The 22311-nt window shown below is 42.8% G+C and overlaps 1 protein-coding gene across 4 annotated transcripts in view; it reads right to left on the bottom strand.

The window, feature by feature from the left end:
• ARHGAP21 (Rho GTPase activating protein 21) overlaps positions 1–22311 on the bottom strand; it is a 2418417-nt gene that overhangs the window by 414672 nt on the left and 1981434 nt on the right. For all 4 annotated transcript variants that reach the window (XM_044089838.1, XM_044089836.1, XM_044089837.1 and 1 more), the window contains 2 exons: positions 9183–9247; positions 8941–9086 (listed from right to left, as the gene is read on the bottom strand). In XM_044089838.1, coding sequence (XP_043945773.1) covers positions 8941–9086; positions 9183–9247 — 211 coding nt within the window. The remainder of the gene's footprint in view (positions 1–8940; positions 9087–9182; positions 9248–22311) is intronic.

Genomic DNA, 22311 nt, shown 5'->3' with positions numbered 1-22311 from the left:
TATAGTGTCTGACAGTCTATGAGTTCTATGCTTTGTAACCTTTGTAGGCTGTAACTTGCTCTTCTCTATGTTGATGAAAATACCCAGGATGAACGACAGTTCTAGTAGGAATGACTGTTGTGTAAGAAGTAGATTCCTGGAGGTAACAGTTAAAAGCCAATTATCCAGATAAGGGAATACTTGGATCCCTTGTAGCCCGAGAAAGGTCGCCAACACTGCCATTATCTTGGTGAACACCCGGGGAACTGTGGCAAGACCAAAAGTCAGTTCTCTGAACTGGAAGCGATTGGCTCCCAGCCAGAAACTGAGAAACCTTTTTGACTGCCTCTGGATCTTTATGTGATATAGTAGACATCTTAGAGATCTCCAGAGCACATCCAATCATCCTTTTTGAGAAATGGCAGAATGGACTGTACCATGACAATCTGGCATTTTGTCCATTTTACAAATTTATTTAATTTGATGAGATCCAAAACTGTTCTCAGGTACCCTGTCCTTTTTGGAACTAAAAAGAACACTGAGTAGACTCTGGATTCTAATTGGTCTTGCGGGACCACATGGGATGACATTTTGAACTAGCAATTTCTGAAGTGCTGTCGCTGCAGATTCCAATTGACTGGGTGGAATGTTTGCCAATCTTTCATTTTTATTTTAGGAGCTTCTAAACAGGGAATTGTATAACCTCTGGAAATGATCCTTAATACCCATGAATCTCGAGTTATAAGTATGGAGAAGCATCCCCGAATTAAACTGCAAGCACCCATTTAAGCATCCAGGGAAGCTGGAAAGGCTTCTCTGTGAATGGACCATGGAAGTCTTGATTTTGTGAACCACCGCTGCCTCTGGGGCTACATCCTGTGGAAGTGCCTCCAACTCTGCCTCTGGGTGGCCTGTCACCAAAAGTGTATTGGTAAAAGCCTTGAGATGTTTTGAACCACATCTTTCTACCCCTCTTTGATTCCTATAGAAGGATCTCTGAGGGGTTGAAAAACATATTCCAATGGCAGACAAGGTTTTATCAACCTGTTCACTTCTGGTGAACATGTCTTTGACTTATTGTCCAAGCAGAGTGGAATCCTCATAACGAGTGTTGATGAAGGATGTTCTGAAGCTTTAAGCAAAGTCACACAGCTGCATCCAGGCATACCAAAGCAACATAATGCCAGTACTAGCTGCATGGAGTGCACCATCTGTTGCAATGGAAAGCTGTCTTAATGGATACATTTGTAGCAGAGATTGTAGGACTGACAACTGGGACCCACAGCTTTTTAACATCTGTTGGTAGGTTACCTGCCAGAGAATTTGAAATTTCCTGAATCAAATCCCTCTGGAAGTGAGCCATATAAATCAATGCACAAATAGAGAAAGTGGCTGTAACAGTATGTCTGTTTCCCCTAAAGCCTTAATCTTCCTGTTATGGGATGAACAAAGGAACTCTCTTCAGAAAGTTCCTTTTTCGTGGCTGTTGCTACCACCATGGCATCTACCTGGGGAGCCTTCACCCAGAAAGTACACTTACCATAACAGTAGCTGTCCTTCTCTACACTGCTGCAGTATTCCTCACTAAAGGGATTCTCAGCCAAAGGTAGACCAATGTCCAGCTAGTATAAACAAAGACGCAGGATTTTGAATAAATGTCATACATCACATGCATGCTCCCCGCAAAGATGACATACGGACGTATATATCTCAGAACTGAATAGCCCCAGAATGAACAATAGTCCTAGGAAGTAAGAGGGACATGTGCATCCAGAAAGAGAAAAAGGAAAAGAGTAGAGCAGAAGGGGGAGGAGGGAGGGAGCAAATACTGCAGCAGTGAAGAGAAGGACATCTACAGTTATGGTAAGATATTACACAACTGTACTATGTTCATCCATATCACTGCTGCACTATATTCATTACAGGGAAGAGTACAACAGCTCAAGAGGAGACTTGGGAAGGGAAAGGCCCAGAAGACCCCCTCAAGAAACCCAGGAAGGATAGCTCTGGCAAAGCCGGCTCTCACTCTGGAAACAGCATCCAATTTGTAATACTCTGTAAAGGTATGGACAGAGGTCCAAGTAGCAGCATCAAGGATGGAATTGGTATCCCCGCCTTTGAAAAAGCACCAGAGGAAGCCACAGCCCTGGTAGAATGAGCCTTTACTGAGAAAGAAAGGCTTTTCTCAAGAAAGAAGTAACAAAAGAAATAACATTACAGAACCACGAATAATGGTTTGCTTAGAAACAGCCAAACCTAGAGATCTGGAATGAAAGGAAACAAAAAGTTGCTCATACTTGTGAATGGTCTTAGTTTTATCCAAATAGTATCTGCAAATACAAGGTGTGAAGAATCTTCTCACTAGAAGATTGTGGAGAAAGAATAAAGGAGGGCAAAGCAACAGACCGATTAAGAGACAATTCATTAACCATCTTGGGCTTAAAAGAAGGATGATTACAAAAAGACACCATGTCCCTATGAAAAACCAAACAAGGAGGAGAAGCCATAAGAGCCTGGAGTTTAGACACTCTCTTAGTTGAAGTTAAGTCCAAAAGAACAACAGTCTATGTATAATGCTGTAAGGAAGCTGAAGCTGGAGGCTCAAAAGAAGCCTGAGTCAATTTTTCGAGAATAAAATTAAGGTCCCAGAAAGGTGGAAAAGGCTTCCTGGGAGGTCTGATATGAAGGACACCTTTAAGAAATTGTTTGATCTCAAACCTAGCAGCCAGAAGAAGAGCTAATGGCAGACAAGAAGAAATAGCTGAAAGGTGAGCTTTAACAGAAGAATATGCTAACCCATCATGAACAAATTCACACAAATAAGACAGAATCACAGGGATCTTCACAGAAAGAGGGACCCTGGTTATGAGCAAGGCACCAAACAAAAAATCTCTTCCATTTTGGACATATAGGATTTCCTGGTAGTGGGTTTTCTGGTCTCCTGCAGAACCCTAAGTACGTCCTCAGGAAAAAAAGGTGCCTAAAAAGGATCAAAACCTTATCACCCACAATCTCAGTTGAAGAGTGAACAAGTGAGGATGGATGAGGGACACCCCTAGTCTTGTAAAAGTAGGTCCTACTTGTGAGGTAACTTGTGGTGACTGCTTTTGGTTAGGTGCAAAGAAGAGGGAACCATTGCTGTCTGAGTCAAAAAGGAGTCACCAACAAGATTTTGAGGAAGGAATCCTGGACTTAAGGAAGGGGGAGGGGAGGGAAAGCATAGAGAAATATCCCCTTCCATGAAAAAGATACAGCATACACCTTCCAAGACAGAGGACTAGGGACTCTGTTGCAAAAGAGAGGAAGTTGTCTGTTCAAAGGGGAGACAAAAAGACCTGAGGAGTACCCCTCTGATGGACAATGTCCAGAAACACATCTATGTGAAGCATCCATTCATAAGCCTTTGTTTTGGACCTGGTCAAAGAGTCTGCCACTGTGTTTTGCTCTGAAGGAATGTATACAGCCTGAAGAGTCACTTGATACTGAACAGCTAGATCCCAAACTTGAACAGCTAGCCTGCAAAGAAGATATGACAGTGTCACCATCTTGCTTGTTGATGTACCACATCACTGTGGTATTGTCTGTAAAGATTTTTAAGAGGCCATGGAAGAAAAAGGGAATGAAAGGTCTGAAGGATGAAAAGGAGAGCTCTCGTCTCTTTGATAATGATGTGGTCTGAACCCTGATGAGGGGGGGTCAAAGACCATGGACTTTGAGGGGACTGAAAGAGGCACCCCACCCCATGTCTGAGGCATCTGAAAAAAGTTCCTGACAGGGAACTGGGGGCTGAAAAAGAAGTTCTGGGTTGAGAGACAGCTGATGAATCCACCACTGAAGCTCACGTTTGAGGCATGGAAGAAGTCTACAGGATGACAGTTTTGGAGCCAATACTAACTTTAGGAACCACTGTAGCTTTATCATATGAAGCCTAGCAAGACATAGCATAGGAATGGTGGAAGCCATGAAACCCAGCACTCTTAGAAACTCACTGGCTGTAATCAAAACCCGAGGAAGGGATCGAGAAAAGACGATTACAGAAGGAGTGTTGGGAAGAGCCAGGGAAGCCAGCACAGGGATGGTCTGGAGCCTGCAACTGAGAAACACATGATCCTGAGAAGGAACCAGGAATGATTTCTGGAAGCTTGGTGTAAACCCCAGGCTTTGCAAGAGACAAACAGTATAGTGAAGGTGTTGAAGCAAGGTCTCACGGGAGAAAGCCTGAATGAGTAGGTTGTCCAGATAAGGAAAGATCTGAACCCCACTCATCCTGCAAAAAGCAATCACAGGAGTTGCACATTTTTTGAAAAACCTTGCGCTAGTAGAAAGGCCAAAGGGCAAAGCAGAAAACTGAAAATGCAAGGAAGAAACAGAGAATTGCAAAAACTTCTTGAAAAGGGGATGAATAGGGATATAAAGATAAGCATCCTTGAGATCCAGGCAGACCAGGAAAGCCTGAGAAAGAGGAAACAGGGTCTGAAGGGATAACATCCAAAAGAAAGGGACCTTCAGAAAGGTTTTGAGCTGACAGAGGTCCAGAATGGGTCTCCAGGTTCCTTCCTTCCTGGGGATCAAAAACATTCTGGAGTAAAACTCCTTCCCCATTTAGGAAAGGGGCACAGCTTGAATGGTGCCTTGAGACAAAAGGCCCTGAAGTAGTTCTGAGAAGAAAGAAAGCTGTTCCTGAGGAGGTTGAAGGATGCACAGAAAAGCAGGAAGGAACTTCCATGCCACAAAGTATCCATGACAGATGATGGACAGAACTCAAGTGTCTTGAGTGATCTTTAACCAATTGGGAAGGGACAGTGTCGCTCGTCTGGTCAGGATAAAACAGACAAGCATCTGTGGGTTATGTTCAAGCAGCTGTATTACACACAAATACATCAGGAATGAGGGTTTGTAACTTAAATTTAAATAAACTTATAAACAGGCTGACTACTACACTCATACATGTTAACACACTGGCTGTTCTCTCAAACTGGCATTGCTGCCTGCACTTGCTTGCTCTTTATATGCACGTGCTACATCTGGAAATGCTTCTTAAAGGTACATACACACGCTCTGATCTACAGACAGCAAAGACAAAGAGACAAAGGAACCTGACTTAGGAAAGGGGGATGCAAACAGTCAGCTAGAACTGGGCTTATCTCAAAAAGGAGGTTTCTGAGAAGTCGGAGTCTTGGTAGACTTAGCAGAAGGAACCCTCCTAGAACCCTTCTTACTTTTGGGAGGAGCATGCAGTTGTCTGAACAAAAGCAGATTTAGAGGGAGGATTCCTCTGGAACTTAAGAATAGGAGAAACAAAAGTACATTTCAATTCTTGCAAGGTCTTACTCCTATACTGCAGCTGCAGAACCAAAGAGGTTCTTATCAAGAGGAGCATTCAACAGTTTAGCCTTAATATCATCTGGCAAAGACAGGAGACGAAACCAAGGGGAAAGTCTCAAAACAGAACCAAAAGCTGTAGCTCTTTATGAGGCATCAACTACATCATAACTACACTTAAGGGAGTGGCGAGCTACTTGAGAAGTGGAGCCCAGTAAAGAGAGGGCCAAAGCCTTCCCTTCAGAAATAGGAAGGTCAGAGACAGCCTGAGAAAGAAGAGATAAAAGATACCTGGTCATACAGGTCTGGTAATTAATAGGCCAAAAGTCCAAGGCAGCAAAAGTAGATACTTTCTTGTCCAGTTGCTCCATGTCCCTACGGTCCTTGTCTGAAGGAAGTAGTTTAGTAAAAGGCAAAAGCTAAGAGGGCTTGTCAGAAAAGACAGACACCACAGAACTGTCAACAGACAGACATTTGTAGAGAAACTTACACTCATCAGGCACCTTGTAAAATCTTTAGGGGTTTCTTAGGGGCTGGAGGTTGAGAATCTGTGGCTACAGAAGCTGCTGAAAAGGTATCTAAAAGGGCAGCCAAGACAGGAGGGACAGCAGACAGCTTAGGGAACTTCATTTGCAGGAGCCCATAATACTTCTTTTGAATGTCAGAAACCTGAGAACAGTCATATGAGAAATAGTATCCACAAAAGAGAGGAGTACTTCAAAGGAAGAGCCTGGGCTAACTGAGTCTTCTTTCTCAAAGCCATAATCCAATGGAGAAGGGATTTGAGAGGAATATGCCAAAGACTCATACCCAGAATCCAATTTCATTTCAGGAGAGTCCTGCTCTCTGGGCCTCTTGAGTGAGGTAGAGGACCAAGGGAAAACAGGAACAGGAACTCCTTGGGGAGGCTTCAAGGCCATTAATGCATTAAACAACCCCTGGGTAAAATCCTGGCGTTCACTCTGGGGATCCTTAGGAGCAGGGAAAACATGCTTGTTTCTTTACTTCTTTTGAGGGAAGTTTGCCCTAATTGGCCTGGGAGGTTCAGACCCTTGCCTGCACTCAACTAACACAGTAGGACTCTCCTGCTGAACAAGTATCTGCAGACTCCCCATCGGTCCCTCTGAAATAATCAGCCGAGTTTCCCCCTCAACATCTATGATGGACGACTACAGAGCCTCCAAGGATGTACGGAGAAGTCAAATCCATGCCAGCCTCTGATATGGTCACAGCACAGGAATCGGACGTAACAGCCAGGCAATCCTCTGGGCTTTAACCAGCCTCGAGAAAGACGTGCGGGGAGGCGGGACAGCAGCTGAATCATATCTTAACTCTTTTGGCCTTCTTCTTGGCAGGTGGCTAACATTTGGGATGGAAGACTCCACCACAGCATCTTGAGCCAACAATTTAAGACAGTGGTTCTCCAGGTAAACAGACAAGTAGGAGAGATGACTACATAGTGTCTTAGCGACAAACACTTAGCAGATAAAACTCTTGGCTTTGTTGCAAGAAACACCCAAACAAAAGAGACACTTGCTTCTGACGACCCTTATGGGAAATTTGTCTCCCTTACTAACATTTTCCCATTCTGGATGACATGTAAACTCACGACTAAAAAAGTATGAAAAGATAAGAAGAAACCCCAACGGGGCACTTACCTGAAATGTGGCTTGGTAATGAACACTGAAGGAAGGAGCAATCAGACAGATGGTCAAGTATGGGGTTTGGACAAAAGAAGTTCTAAAGTATGTACATATGTAAGTCACCTTTATGCCCTATGCCTTGAGTGGGGAGCATACTCGTGATGTATGATGTCAATACAAAATCCTAAGTTTTGGGATACTGGCCAGATACTGGGCTACCTTTGGCAAGGAATCCCTTTAGTGAAGAATACTACAACAGTGATATGGAAGGACATCCTTCTATCCCTTGGAGCAGCTAAGATTCTATCTGGCTTTTTAGGGATGGGTTCTGCCAGATCAGGTCCCTTCCAAGCTTTCTGAGTAAGGAGACTGACAAATGGGTAGGGAGGAAGGACCACCCAGGACACTGAAGGGCTGGAAGCAAAAGCTTTGAGAAATGACTCATGGAAAGAAGGGCTTCAGTGGACCAGCCCCCATGCTGTTTCATCAATTTTAGGACGTCTACGAAGGAGACGTCTGCAAGGGAGGATATTGGGAGAATCCTCTCCCTCATCTAAGTTGGTGTCCTCAGTGAATGACTCAGAGAGGAGTCGATATGCTTACTCTTACAGGTCCTTTTCCATGGAATGTGCCTTGGGACACCCAAAGGAGACATGTTGGAAATGGAAGAGGGCCTCAAGGATTGAGTAGTCTCGAAGCCTAAAGGATCTGTCTTTCCCTGTCTACCAGGGTGAGAAGAGGAGGGTAGAGTCTTCAAAGGGAGTCTAGATGGATCCAAGTCCTGGGATCATACCAAATGCCTTGGTCCAGCCATGGCCCTCTCCACAGCCTCGAAGGCTGATCCAGCTACTGAAGCTGAGGAAGAGCGAGCCAAATTGGAAAGGTCAGAAGCTCTCTCATATCCAGTGGCTGAAGGCCCAGAGGAGCACTCTGGAATCAAATTGTCAAGTGTGGTGGCCCTGAGTGGCAGTGACAGCTCAAAACGTTTCGAAGTAGACTCACCTGCCACAGCCCTGACACTGACACCCCGGAAATGTGACTCTGCTGGACACGAAAGCATCAGTGAGAGAAGAACTTAGAGCCAAAGTTTTGAGAGCTGTCGACTCCGACACTGGTACCACAGGAAGACTAGATCTGGTATACACTGCTTCTAGGAATGGGAATGGGGCAGGAAGCTGAGATGATTAAATAGCAAAGGCAGGAGAGACTGATCCTGGATCTTTCCTTGGAACAGAGTTGGGAGGACTCCCATCTGAATCCGAGCCCTCAGAAATCTCATCATCATCTGGCCAACATCAAACTCCATGAGACTTCTAGTGGAACAGCCAGATATGGAAGAAGACATTACTGAAGCAGTCTTTGAAGGTCCGTTCTGCAAGACTGGAAACTGCAGCATAGGACCTATCAGAACAGGAGTGAAAGACAACTTCAGAGACGGAGTCTGTATCCAAGAAATTATTGGATTCACAACTGTCTCAGAAACTTAGGTGCTGGACCTGTAATAACTGGGACCTTTCCTTGGCTATTTCCTGATGAATTTCAGACAGCTTGGATTTTTCTTTGTCTCTATCGATATCTTTAGCTGAGAAGCACTGAGGCATTGCTGGATGAGTATGACCAAGCACTTATGGCAAAAGACAATACTGTGTCAGCTGATACAAAAGGTCTCTCTGTAAATGCAGGATAAATTATTTAACACAAAAAAATGAATGAAACTGTAACATATTTTAGTTATGACATGGAAGATGCTAGGCAACAAAGTTACTCAAATAAGGTCATAAAGTAGAAGACGACAGGCAGATAGTATTCAAACTAAGCCACAAACCGTTTCCAATCACTGTCCCTAAATACTGTATTACACTGTACTGTTTTTAAATATTCAAAATAAAATATGAACATGGAAAATAGTTGTAACAACTAATAAAACAGCTTCTGGAAAGGCAAGAAAAACAATTTCTTGGCACAAAACAGTACTGTTTTAGTGGCAGTATCCTACCCTTAAGTGCCAGTTTTCGGTCAGAATCCTGTTTAGGTGAGTGAGGACTGAGGAATTTTTGCTCAGCTTTACTTCCAAGGAATGTTTGTCTGATGCTCAAAGACTGACGAGGAGTTTTGGGTGATGGTTCTGTTTTGCTGCTAGAACTAGAATAAAAAAATAAAATGCATTATTTAGCTGTTTGATGTAGAACATCAAACTGTATGTGTGGATTGACAAGTTTTTGCTCATATAGCACTTACCTCATCATAGTGTTATATTCCTTAATTCTCCTACTAATCAAATCCCTGCTAGTCAGACCAGTGTCCTATAAGATCACAAAAAGTATGTATATGAGTAAACAGCATAAAATGTTTTTTCTGTTCTGTTTCTGAAGCTTGATTTTGCTTATATTACTGAAGCATTCAAAGCTATTTAAACTATCACACAAAGAAAACCTGCAGTCTTACCTCCCAACCTAGAACTAATTACTTATCGCAATAAAGACCCTATAAAATAAACATTAATTATAAGACTCAGACCACATATATGTCTCATCTGGAAGAAGACTGACATTACAGCGGGATGGTTTTCTATTATCTTTTTTTTTTTTTACTGGTCACTTGTAAGTCACGAATGAAATTTAAACCACGTCACTTTAGAGATCTTGCTATGGGGCACAATTCACCTGAAGTAGCACTTAAAGAATATGGGGACTCCGGGTCTATATTAGATCACCGAACGCTTAGGCAAGCGAACGGTGATTAATCGACCCCATGTAAGCGAAAGCTTACAAAACCGAACTGTCAGAAAAAAAATCGCTGTTCCAACAAAACAAAACAAAAAAAAACAAACAAAAAAAAAAAGCAGATTAAAACATGAGATTAAGATTCCCAGGGAAAGAATTTGCTTACATGCCGCTTCAATATTTTGCAGTTTCGGTTTTGTCAGTTCGACCAAGACGCATTTGAAAACATGCGTCTTCAGTCTGCTGATAAGAACCCAGGACTCCACTCCTATTTTTAAATCCAAAATAATATATGCTCAGAATAACAATTCTGCAAACAATCAAAGGAAGGCTGTGACTAGGTGCAGTACACTGACTACAGCATAAACAGTTGAGAAATCTGGGAAAAGTACAGTTTTGTACCTACCATAAATGTAGATGTTCGAAGATCCACATTGCTGCAGTCCTAACACTTGGGTAGTCCGCTGTCCCAGTCGGCCCGAATACCAAAGTATATGGCTGACGTCGGTCAAGGCGCATTAGTCTGACGTCAGGACGTCAGGGTACAAATGCGCATGACCGACGTCATATCCTCAGTCTTTTCTTGCCCCAGATGTCAGAAGACCCTAAAAAGATAAGGCTAAAACCAAAAAACACCACACACTCCTGCACCAAATATATATACAATATATACAAATTTACAAGAGTATAACCTCACCCACACAACCACCCCTAAACACAGAGGGAAGGAGGGAGGGTAATTGGACTGCAGCAATGTGGATCTTGAACATCTACATTTATGGTAGGTACAAAACTGTACTATGTTCTTCATACCACATTGCTGCAGTCCTAACACTTGGGTAGAATCCCAAAGCAGAGGTAAGGGAGGCTGGCAAATCATAAGGAAGCAGGAGCTGACAACATGCCCTGCAAAATAGCCATGGCAAAACCAGCCCTAGATTTAGAGTAGAGAGGAAGGTGGTAATGCTTAGAGAAAGTATGCACTGAACTCCAAGTAGCTGCCTCCAAAATATCCTTAGTTGCCACCCCCCTTAGAAACGCTGTTGAAGTGGCAGTAGCCCTAGTGGAATGAGGCCTAATCCCAGCTGGAATCTCCTTACCATGATGGGAATAACAAAATGTAATGCAAAACCCAATCCACTTAGAAATAGTTTGTTTTGACACAGGCTTGCCCTGAGAACTCAAAGCAAAAGAAACAAACAACTGCTGAGACTGCCTAAAATCCTTAGTCCTGCTTAAATAATAACGCAACTGCCTGTGTACATCTAAAGTGTGCAAAATATTTTCCCCCTTATTTTGGGGATCTGCATAAAAGGTAGGCAAATGAATAGTTTGGTTTAAAGCCACACTAGAAACCACTTTAGGCATAAAGGAAGGATTAGTACGTAAAGATACCCTATCCTTATGAAAAATCAGGAAAGGCTCAACCGCCATAAGGGCCTGCAATTCAGACACCCTTCTTGCAGATGTAATGGCTAACAAAAATGCAGTCTTCCATGACAAATATTTCAATTCAGCAGTAGCTGCAGGCTCAAAAGGTTGTAGAGTGAGTTTCTCCAACACAAAATTGAGGTCCCAAGCAGGAGTAGGAGCTCTACGTGGGGTCTTATATTCTTTGCCCCTCTAAGAAATTGCTTGAACAAAGGATGAGAAAACAATGGTGGGTCACAATCATAGTGAGCTGAAATTGCTGCAGCATGAATCTTAATGGAAGAGAAAGACAAACCTTTGTCCAATAACTCAGTAAGATATTGAAGAGCCACACTCAAATTTGGCACAGAAACATCCAAATCCTTTGCTGCACACCAAAATAAAAATCTCTTCCATTTTCCTGCGTACACTTTCCTTGTACTAGGTCTTCTGGCTTCCATAATCACATTCAAAACTTGTTGAGGAAGCTGAGACCTGCCATGGTTCAAAACAGAATATGCCAGGCTGTTAGATGAAGAGAGTGAAGCTTGACATTGAGCAGATGCCCGTCCTTCTGAGACAATAGGTGTGGAATCAAAGGTAAGGGCCATGGAGGCTTCCTTACCAGACTCCTCAGCAATGGGTACCAGTGCTGCGAGGCCAATCTGGAGCTATTAAAATCATCCTTGGCTTGTCTTGTCTGACCTTTAGAAGTACCTTTGGGAGGAGAGGCAGAGGTGGAAAGGCATACACATGAAGATTTTTCCAACTGAAAGAAAGAGCATCCACTTTCCAGGCTGTGTGATGAAACCTTTTCGTGCAAAACTTTGGCATCTGGTGGTTTAGTGGAGAAGCGAACAGATCTATGTCTGGAGTTCCCCATGACACTGTCAATGTCTGAAATACATGAAGATCCAGTTTCCACTCGTGGGGATCCATGATTTGCCTGCTTAACACATCTGCTAAGGAGTTCTGTGCTCCTGGCAGAAACCTTGCTTGAAGATTCAGCTGCAAGCTTAACGCAGTCTCCCACAAAATCATTGCTTGCCTGCAGAGAGGATAAGAATGTGTTCCCCCTTGTTTGTTGATGTACCACATGACAGTTGTGTTGTCTGTTAGAATCAACACCTGCCCTGGAAGAAGTAAATCCTTGAAAGCCAGTAATGCAAACTGGACTGCTAACATCTCCTTCATGTTGATATGTAGATGCTGCAGTCTGGCAGGCCACTTGTCTTGTATCCACTTTCCATTCAGATGAGCTCCCCAAGCTGTGTCTGACGCATCTGTCGTTAGAATCTGACTCGCCTCTGGCCGGGTCACAGAGAGTCCCTTGTTTAGGTGACATTCCTGAGCCCACCACAAAAATTCCTTTTGAATGCAAGGTATTATTTGAATGACAGTGTCCAAATCCTGGCAGTGCTGTGTCCAGACATTTTTGAGATACCATTGTAGCTTCCTCATATGCAGTTTGGCATTGGGAAGTACCAGAATACAAGATGCCATGAACCCTAAGGCTTGAAGGACTGTCCTTGCAGTCAGCCCGGACTGATGAGATAGTTGATGGAAGTAAAGAGAAAGATTCTTTTGTTTGTCCGGGGTTAAAAAGGCCATCTGGGTTGCTGTATTCAGTCTCACACCCAGAAAGCACATGTCTTGAGAGGGTACTAGACTGGACTTTATTTCGTTCACAGAATACCCTAGGCATCTTAGCACTGCTATCACATATTCCAAATGCTGAAGAAGCACGTCCCTTCCTTGAGCCAGAATCAGGCAATCGTCCAAATAAGGATAGATTTGTATTCCTTTTAGCCTGAAGAAAGCTACCACTGGAGCCAGAACCTTTGTGAATACTCTGGGCGCAGTAGATAAGCCAAAGGGCAATGCAGAGAACTGATAATGAGAATTCCCAGCTCGAAAACGCAGATATTTCCTGCAAATTAGTCTGATAGGAACATGAAGGTAGGCTTCCTTGAGATCCAAAGTTACCATCCAGTGATCTTTGCCCAGCAGAGGTAAAAGCTGTTGTAACGTCAACATTTTGAACTTGGGAATGTCCAGATAAGTGTTGAGGATAGACAGATCCAAAATTGGTCTCCAAGTGTTCCCCTTTTTTGGTACTAGGAACAGGCGAGAATAAAATCCTAGGCCCCTTTCTGGCACAGGAACCGGCTGAATGGCCCCTATTTGGAGCAACAGAGAAATTTGCTTGTGAGCCTCTTTCCTTTGTTGAGGAGGAATGTCTGGCATGCCTTTGAAAAGAGGCAAGGTATGGAAATAAAACCTGTAACCGTGGTGAATGATATCCAATACCCATCTGTCTTGGGTAATTAAACTCCAGTTTTCTTTGAAAAGTGCCAACCTTCCTCCCAAAGGTGCTGCCAGACGAGAAGATTCTGGCAGCTGAAAAGGCAGGTCATTGTGTCTGTTCACGAAAGGACTGACCCCTACCCTCACCAGAAGACTGAGCAGGTGAACTCCCTGTTCTAGGCCTAAAAGACCCTTGAGCTCTGCCTCTACCACGTCTAGACCTACCCCTAGACTGGGAATCATAAGCAGGATATGTCCACCCCTTGGAAGGCCAATTTCTACTAAACTTCGGAGGCTGAACCTGCAAAAAATCTTTAACAGTCTGCATAGACTTAGCCTTGTCTTCCATTTTCTTTAGAACTGCTTCCACAGGCGAACCAAACAACACATCAGATTGTAAAGGAGCATCTAAAATCCTTGTTTTCACATGCTCAGCTAAATTCTGATCTCTCAACCAGGCGTGCCTGCGAAGAACCGAACCAGTGGCAGCCACCCTCGAAGAGGCCTGCACAGCATCAAAACCACATTGCAAAGAATGCTTACCCACCTGTTCAGAAACATGAACTAAATCCTGCAACTCTTTACACTCAATACCTTCCGCCAAAGCATCTACCTTAGACTTTAATTGTGAAAGGAGATAATTTTGGTATTTCAACATGTGAAACTGGCAATTCAAAGCTCTCATGGCCAAAGTGGAAGAAGTATACACTTTCTTTCCCCATCTATCCAAAGCCCTAGCCTCTTTATCTGGAGGAACAGGATTTTTAACAACAGAAGCCTTAACACCTTTAGGCCCCTGTGAAACAGTTTCTGGGTCTGCCCTAGGACTCTTAAAAAGATACTTATGAGCTTCAGGCACCCTATAATATCTATCCGGTTTAACTGGAGCAGGAGGCAAAGAGTCAGGGTTCAGAGAAGCCTCTGCAAAACATCCTCTACTACATCTAGAACAGGAGGTATAGCTAAAGGCCTATGCTGGGGTAGAAACAAAAATTCCCTAAGCCTTTTCCTGGAATCAGAGAAATCCTGACCTTCCCATTTAAAATGCTCCCTCATGGAATGAAGAGTCTCTGAAAATGAAAAATCCTCAGGAGGAGAAGCAGAAGGAGTAGAATCATCTACATCAGAATCAGAGTAAGGGGAATACTCCTGCAAATCTTCAGCCAAAGACTCAGAAGCATCCGAACACTGCTCAAAACTCCCAAGCTCAGGTTGCACCCTAGGCCTCTTATCAGGAGGGGGCATAGAACCTCTAATCATTGTAATCAAATCTTCTGCCATCTTAAGCATATGCTTCTTAGGTACAGACCCTGAAGAACTAGGGGTAACTCCTGAAACAAAACCTGGCCTGCCCCTGGGAGAAGCCTTGGAAACAGCAGGGGAGGGCCTAACCACCTTAGGAAGGGAGGGAAGAACAGCTACCTGAGAAGCCCCTTCCGCCTGGCCTACCTCCTGAGAGGTCACATCTTGCAGTAATAAAGTCTCTCCTCGGGATTCCAAAGAAATTTCTGGCTGAACCCCTGGCTCCACCGAGCCCTCTAAAGAACCGACGTCCGGGACGGATGGTTCTTCCAGCCTAGGCTTTGCTGTTTTGTCCTTGCGCTTCTTTGACGAAGCGGGCGCCGGAGCATCCGACGGCATTTTATAATTACACCGCTTCCCAAAAACTAACCTGGCACAATCTAATCTTCTCTTTATAGTGCGTTTGTTAAATCTAGCACAAGAGCGACAGCCAACAACGTCGTGCTCAGGCCCTAAGCAAGGTATACACAAGGTATGGTAATCCCTATGAGGTATCTGTTTCCCACAAGAAATACAGTTATTCCCTTTTTCTGACATCCGGTAAAATACTGAGGCAAGAAAAAACCAAAATAATCCCCAACGGGGTACTTAGCCAACTTGGATTCGGTCTGAAACTCCGACTTCGGAAAATCTCAGAACGCCAACCTGCACTTGCAAAACTGCTTCTGCATCGGACCATGCGGCAAAAAAGACTGAGGATATGACGTCGGTCATGTGCATTTGTACCCTGACGTCCTGACGTCAGACTAATGCGCCTTGACCGACGTCAGCCATATACTTTGGTATTCGGGCCGACTGGGACAGCGGACTACCCAAGTGTTAGGACTGCAGCAATGTGGTATGAAGAACATCATTCTTTCACATCTTTTAGTACACCATCTATGAACAAGCTTTATAATTAATATTCATTTTTACAGTGCTACAGTTCTGCTCTCCTGTAAAAGATGGCTCAGACTAAAAATTAATCTGTGCTCTCAGTACAGAATATTAGCTGATGAAAAATTATTCATTTTTAAGCTAGCCCTACCACAAAACAGTTCACTCAGGCATGTATGACATCAACTTCTAGTTGTTAACTTTAGACATATTAATTTCTATACATGCAAAGAGTAAAGACCCATAGACCTACCACGACAGCAAACCAAACACATAAACACAAAAAAACATACTCAAAGGCTCTAAATAAAAATCTGCTTAAGCAGCAGAGACCTCCAAAGCAGACACCCAAGCAACCGCTACCCCAAAACAAAACACATGCAAAACATAGCTCACAAAGCCAGTGTGCCGAACAGTCACAGCCCTTAAGGCTAAACAACACACCTGATACACTTGTAATAGGTGACTCTATCGTCAGGCACACTGACGTCCCGCTCACCAGGCTGAACAAGGAGAAGGTCACGGTGAGCTGCCTGTCGGGTGCTAGGATCCGCCACATAACACAAGCACTCCGGTCACTCCAAGGCAAGTACAAATATGACTCAGTCATTGTCCATGCTGGTGTGAATGACCTGAGACGTACCTCCCTGGACTGCATGAAAAGAGACATAGAGGAGCTCTCTGAGCATGTAGCCCAGGCCGGTATGACCCTGACCTTGAGTAGCATCTTACCCTCACCAAGAATGATGCCACAATATGAAGGCAAGATGATCAATTTCACCAATTGGCTTAAGTATTGGTGTCACTCAAAGGGGATCCAATGCCTGTCTGCCTGGGATGACATGCTCGACAAGCCACGATGCTTCGCTAGGGACGGCTTGCACCTGTCACCCCTGAGCTTTCGGATATTGGCAAAGGCTCTTGTCACCTCCATAGTGCCTTTTTTAGGCAAGGCTCAAAAGACAAACCCACCTCCATAGGTATCACAAGGGATAAGAAACTAAGAGTAATGCTACTCAACGCCAGAAGTCTAAACCTCAAGATGCACACACTCAAAACTCTCCTTAGCATGGAGAACATCGATATCTGTGCAGTAACAGAAACCTGGTTCAAGGCTCCCGAGAGCACCCCAGCACTACAAGGTTATACCTCATACCATGTTTTTCGGCCCCAAAACTTGGACTGAACCACAAAAGGAGGGGGAGTATCAATATTCGTCAAAGATACCCACACCTCCAGGTTGGTGGCACAGCACGAAGCATCAGAGACTATCCATGTGCAACTAACAGTGGGTAAAACTGCCTTCCAGTTTATAGCCTGCTACAGACCACCCTCCCAAACCCAGGAACCCCACTCGGCCTTCCTGAGAACACTGGAAAATATGAAGGTCTCTCCAAACACCATTATATTGGGCGACTTCAACTACCCTAACATAGACTGGGAGCATTACACTAGCCCGAAGGTTCCTAGAATTTATAAACTCAAATGCTATGGAACAACTTGTTGCCACTCCCACAAGAGGGGAAAACATACTGGACCTGATCATCACCAACATGGAGACTCTATGCTCCAGACCAGAAGTGTATCCCTCACCGGTAAGATTAGACCATAAACTAATCTCACTAGATATTCACATCCCGACCCCAGCCCCTGCCCAGAAAACCACAGTGAAAAACTTCTCTAAAGAAAATTTCACACTCCTCAAAACCGAGGTGGAATCCTTCAAAGCCCCCAGGCCTGTGGAAAATACGGCCTAGACCGCAGAATCCTTTATAAACGCATTCTATGAACACCTTCAGGAATGCATGGATCATGCAATCCCAAATAAAACCAAGACCCAGTCCTCCAAAGTTAGGCGTCCTGTCTGGTGGACCCCAGCCATAAACAAACTATACAATAGAAGGAGGAAGCTACTACATGATAGAGCAAAATCCCAAAAAGGGAAGGCATCTCTGATCAGTATTGGCAAAAAACTACGGGCACTCATAAAATCGTCTAAGGCCAGCTTCAAGAGAAAAATTGCACAGGACACCAAGGATAATCACAAGGCTTTCTTTAGTTATGTTAGGAACCTGGGTGGGAATTCCCAGATATGCTCAGAAATAGTCCAAAATGACAAAAAATACACCAAACCCACAGGCATTGCCAACATCCTAGCTGACAGGTTCAGCGCAAACTTCTCCCCCCCCCCTTCCCCACCAAAAGGGCAAATATCTATCCCAGCAGAGTGCTGCCCCCCCCTGACATCTCAGATGCTCAGGTAAGAGCCGCCCTCTCCAAAGCAAAAAACACAGCATCAATGGGACCAGACAGTGTCCTGGGCTGCGTCCTACATGAACTCCAAGAAGAACTAAACCCAAACATAAAACTACTGTTCAATCTCAGCCTTACTACAGGATATGCACCCAGAGAGTGGCGTACAGCAACAGTGGTCCCTCTCCACAAAGGTGGTGCCTCAACGGATCCTGGAAACTATCGCCCCATAAGCCTGACTAGTTTGGTCTGCAAAGCTATGGAAAGGATCATCATGGACCTCATAAATAAAGATATTGGGGACCTACAGACACTGGATCCTACCCAGTTCGGCTTTGTTAAGGGCAGATCCTGCCTCTTAAACCTGGTTGATTTCTTTGAAACAGTCACCAAGTCACCAAAGCCACTGACGAGGGGAAGGTGGTCCACACAGCCTATCTGGACCTTGCAAAAGCCTTCGATACAATATCCCACTCGGGCATTATAGATAAGCTCACCAGCTTAAATATAAACCCCTATGTCACTAGATGGGTTGCAAACTGGTTCAAGGACAGAACCCACATGGTTAGAACTGCTGGAGCCATGTCAGACTCCAAACCAGTTACAAGTGGTGTCCCAAAAGGCTCAGTCCTGGGACCTCTCTTGTTCAGTATATATTTCTCGGAGGTACAGGCTAACGTGGAAGGACTGTGGCTGACCAAGTTCGCAGATGACTGCAAACTGGGCACCATAATCGACTCTCCAGCCGACACAAGCATCCTACAAAAGGGCCTCATAGAAACAGACAACTGGTGCCAGAGCCATGGCCTCAAGCTAAACGCCAAAAAGTGTATAGTCATCCCCTTTGGCAAAAACAAAGTGCCCACAAATTACCACATAGGTGGTAATCCATTAAGTAAGGAAAACGTAATTAGGGACCTGGGGACCCAAGTTGATAGCAATCTCTCATTTGACAACCACGTGGCCAAAGTGGTTACAAAAACATTTTATATAGCCCACCTAATCATGAAGGGATTCACATCTAGATCAGGGGAGGTCATCATGCCTCTTTACTCATCCCTCATCAGGCCCATAATTGAGTACAATGCCCCTTTTGGGATGTACCTTACCAGACACCTGCAGCAGCTGGAAAGACCCCAAAAGTACCTCACCAAGAGGATCAAAGGGCTCAAACAGATGCCATATGCTGCCCAGTTAAACAAACTCCAGCTCTACTCAGTGGCATACCGCCTGCTCAGAGGCAATCTGTGCCTGACGTATAAAGCCATGTCCAACCCGTAATTAATGGACATGCTGCACCTCAGAAAATCCAAATCCCATCGAGCTACGTGCTCGAGAGACTTGAACCTCAGCACTGAAATAAATAGGACATGCTGGAGGGACAGATTCATAACCAAGAGGCTCCCTTCACTCTGGAATAAAATCCCAGTCCAGGTTAGGCAGAGTCCCTCACTGACTCTCTTCAAGAGGAATCTTGATGAGTGGATGGGAGATAGTAGGTTTACCCCGGGTATCACGTCTGTGTCACTGTTAGACAGAGGCACAGTATACTAACCTCGAAAAAGGGCATAGCAAAATTCATTTAAAATGTGTGGCGAAAGCCAAACACACTCTGGCTAGGTTTATAAATGCCCTAGGGCAGATAGTCTAGTATGAATCTATGAACCATTGGTCAGCACTTTTCCCCAAAATGACAACTTTTATTAAAACAGGAAGGACATGACCCATCTATTAATAGCATTACTACAATGGTGTTATTATAGCCCATTATAGGGTAAAAGTGTCATCCCTATCTTTGACAGAAGACAAAGGTAATCTAGAAGGTTTGAATCAAGTCTGTTATCCCATCTGTGACCCAGAGGGTAACAGGACTAACAAGAAACAGAGTAAAAAGGATTAGTCCAGATAAAATCACTTTAGTTAGCAGATCTAGGAGACTTTCTCTCTGATACTCTCCCTGTGGGAGGAACAAAGATGTCTCGTTGAAGTTTCAATTAGTTTATTCAGTTAAGAAGGTGAATGAACAAGTGTTCTTCAATGAAAAGATCAAATATGTGCCCTCAACTAAAACAGAAATATATTAAAACAGCATAAATAAGGATTTACTTAGAGATTCCCTTGTCAGACATGAAAAAATCTCCAGGGAAAATGCAAATAAAGTAATATGCGGTAAAAATCAAGATTTAGAGATAAAAATGGCTCTAGTAGTGTTAAATTGGTAATAAATATCTTAAAATGAATCCCCTATCCCACAAGGAGTTCTTTTTTCCAGAAACAAAAATTAAAGTAAACTATTCTTTAAAATATCTGGGTACCCTATTTAATCACTCTCAAATGGAGATATAAAGAAACAACCTCTATAAAACATGGTCAACTATTACAAATGATATTAACAGATGGAAACACTTAAAACTATCCCCTTTATCTAAAGCAGCTATTATTAAAATGAATATTCTCCCAAAAATTCTATACCAATTAAATGCTATTATTATTAATATACCAAATAAATTCTTCAACAATATGAAAACACAACTTGCAAAATTTATATGGCATCCAAAAAACACTAGAATCAGTTACTGTAAATTAACACTACCAAAAGAAAAAGGGGAGCTCAGACTACCCGACTTCCAATTATACTTCGAGATTATAAGTGCCAGTCTATTATCCAAATAAATTATGTACCATCTGGTAGAGAATGGTACCCATTGGGGATAAAACTGTACTTTCAATATACAACCTCAACAAACATAAATCTTAAAACTATCCCATATATTAACCAAAAGATCTTTAAGTCACTTAAACTCCATCCAGTAATTAAAAACAAAATCTTAGTATTCCAGAAGCTAATAGCATCCCTACAGCTCAAAGATACTCTTACTCTCCTACAACCAATTCACCTCAACCCAAACCTACACCTAAGTAACTGCATTCTGGATCTAGATCAATATCCCTTAATAAAAAACTGTACTGTTTGGGATTTCTACCTATTAAAAAAACTCACAATGGAAACCATCTGAAATAATTTGGGTGTAACCAAAAAATACAATATAATAATTAGACAAATACTTCTCCTAGTCAATTCAATAACCTCAAATATAAAAACAAATGAACAAGATATCAATATTTCTCAGCTGATACATAAATCGCTACTACTCAAATCCAAAATTCTATCAAACATCTACAGGTTAATAATAAAAATCAAACATCAAAACTCGCTTCTATACACAAAGTTCTGGGAGGAAAAAAACAAAAACATTACCCCAAATCAAAAAAACAATAGCAATAGAGCACACCATGAAAGTGACCCCTTCAAAAAATTAATTTATACATAAATCATTATAAATAATGATTCGTATCATACTCCTGCCTTTTTAAACAAGATAAATCCTACACACTTCCCGTATTGCTCATTCTGCCCTACAATGGTAGCAGACACCCTGCATATCTTTTGGAGCTGCAAAAAGGTATTTAAATTGTGGTGTTGACGAAGGTCTAAACTGGAGAAAAAAGGTTATACAAAATCAACTTTGTCGTGGGAAACTGCAGTACTACATATAATTCCAGAAAACCTCACTTATATAAATAAACACATCTTAATTACATTATGTGCTCGACTGAAATTTTATATAACAAAAAATTGGTTGGACAGATCTAAAGTCACATGGGAAGAATTTAAAAATATAGCTAAGAAATACATCTTAGCAAGTAAGTTAATTACGAAAAGCTGAAAGAAACACACACACACCATCAGAATTATTGCAAAATACTACTAGATATCTTAGCTTAAAACTATATAAAATACTTTTAAAAAGCAGTATATTATGGAACAAGCGTTAATTCATATCTCCATAGCTCACAAATTCTCCCTTGTAAGAATCTAGAGTGGAGTTAATGGTAATCTAGGATGACATCAAAGTGTAAATAGTTACTGTTTACCTTATTAGGTACATGTGTGAATGTAATACTAATTGATAACCTAACAAAGGGGATATTACCAATAGCTTTGTTCTCAAAGTACTAAGCAAAGCAATTATCGCATTCTAGGTAAGTTTTTAGTAATTGCTGTACTCTTTAGGGTTTCATAATGTTATTCTGTAAACAATGGTATGTGGAAAAATGTTATCTACTGTTGATTCATAGCTTTATGACCTGCATTATTGTAAATAAGGAAAATAATAAACACTAGATTGGAAAAAATATCTTAAAATGAAGGAAAAATAGGTTCACAGGTTGGTACTAGGCTGTCAGCCCTAGGGCCTATACAAGCCTAGACATAACAATTCCCTGGCTATTTCTTCCCACATTATTTACTTTCCTGGACCCCTGTCTAGCAGGGCGACTGACGTGATCCCTGGGGTGAATTTCCTTTCTCCCATCCAATCGTCAAGGTTCCTCTTGAAGAGGTCCAAAGAGGCACTCTGCTTGACATGTATGGGCAATCTATTCCAGAGTCTGGGGAGTCTCTGGGTCAGGAACCTATCCCTCCAGCATGTTTT

Source organism: Protopterus annectens, chromosome 12.part0, assembly GCF_019279795.1.
Source record: "Protopterus annectens isolate FY-2018-M chromosome 12.part0, PAN1.0, whole genome shotgun sequence".
NCBI classification, from domain to species: Eukaryota; Metazoa; Chordata; order Ceratodontiformes; family Protopteridae; genus Protopterus; species Protopterus annectens.
The sequence above is the reverse complement of the archived record's forward strand: the minus strand, read 5'-3'. Positions and strand labels throughout refer to the sequence as shown.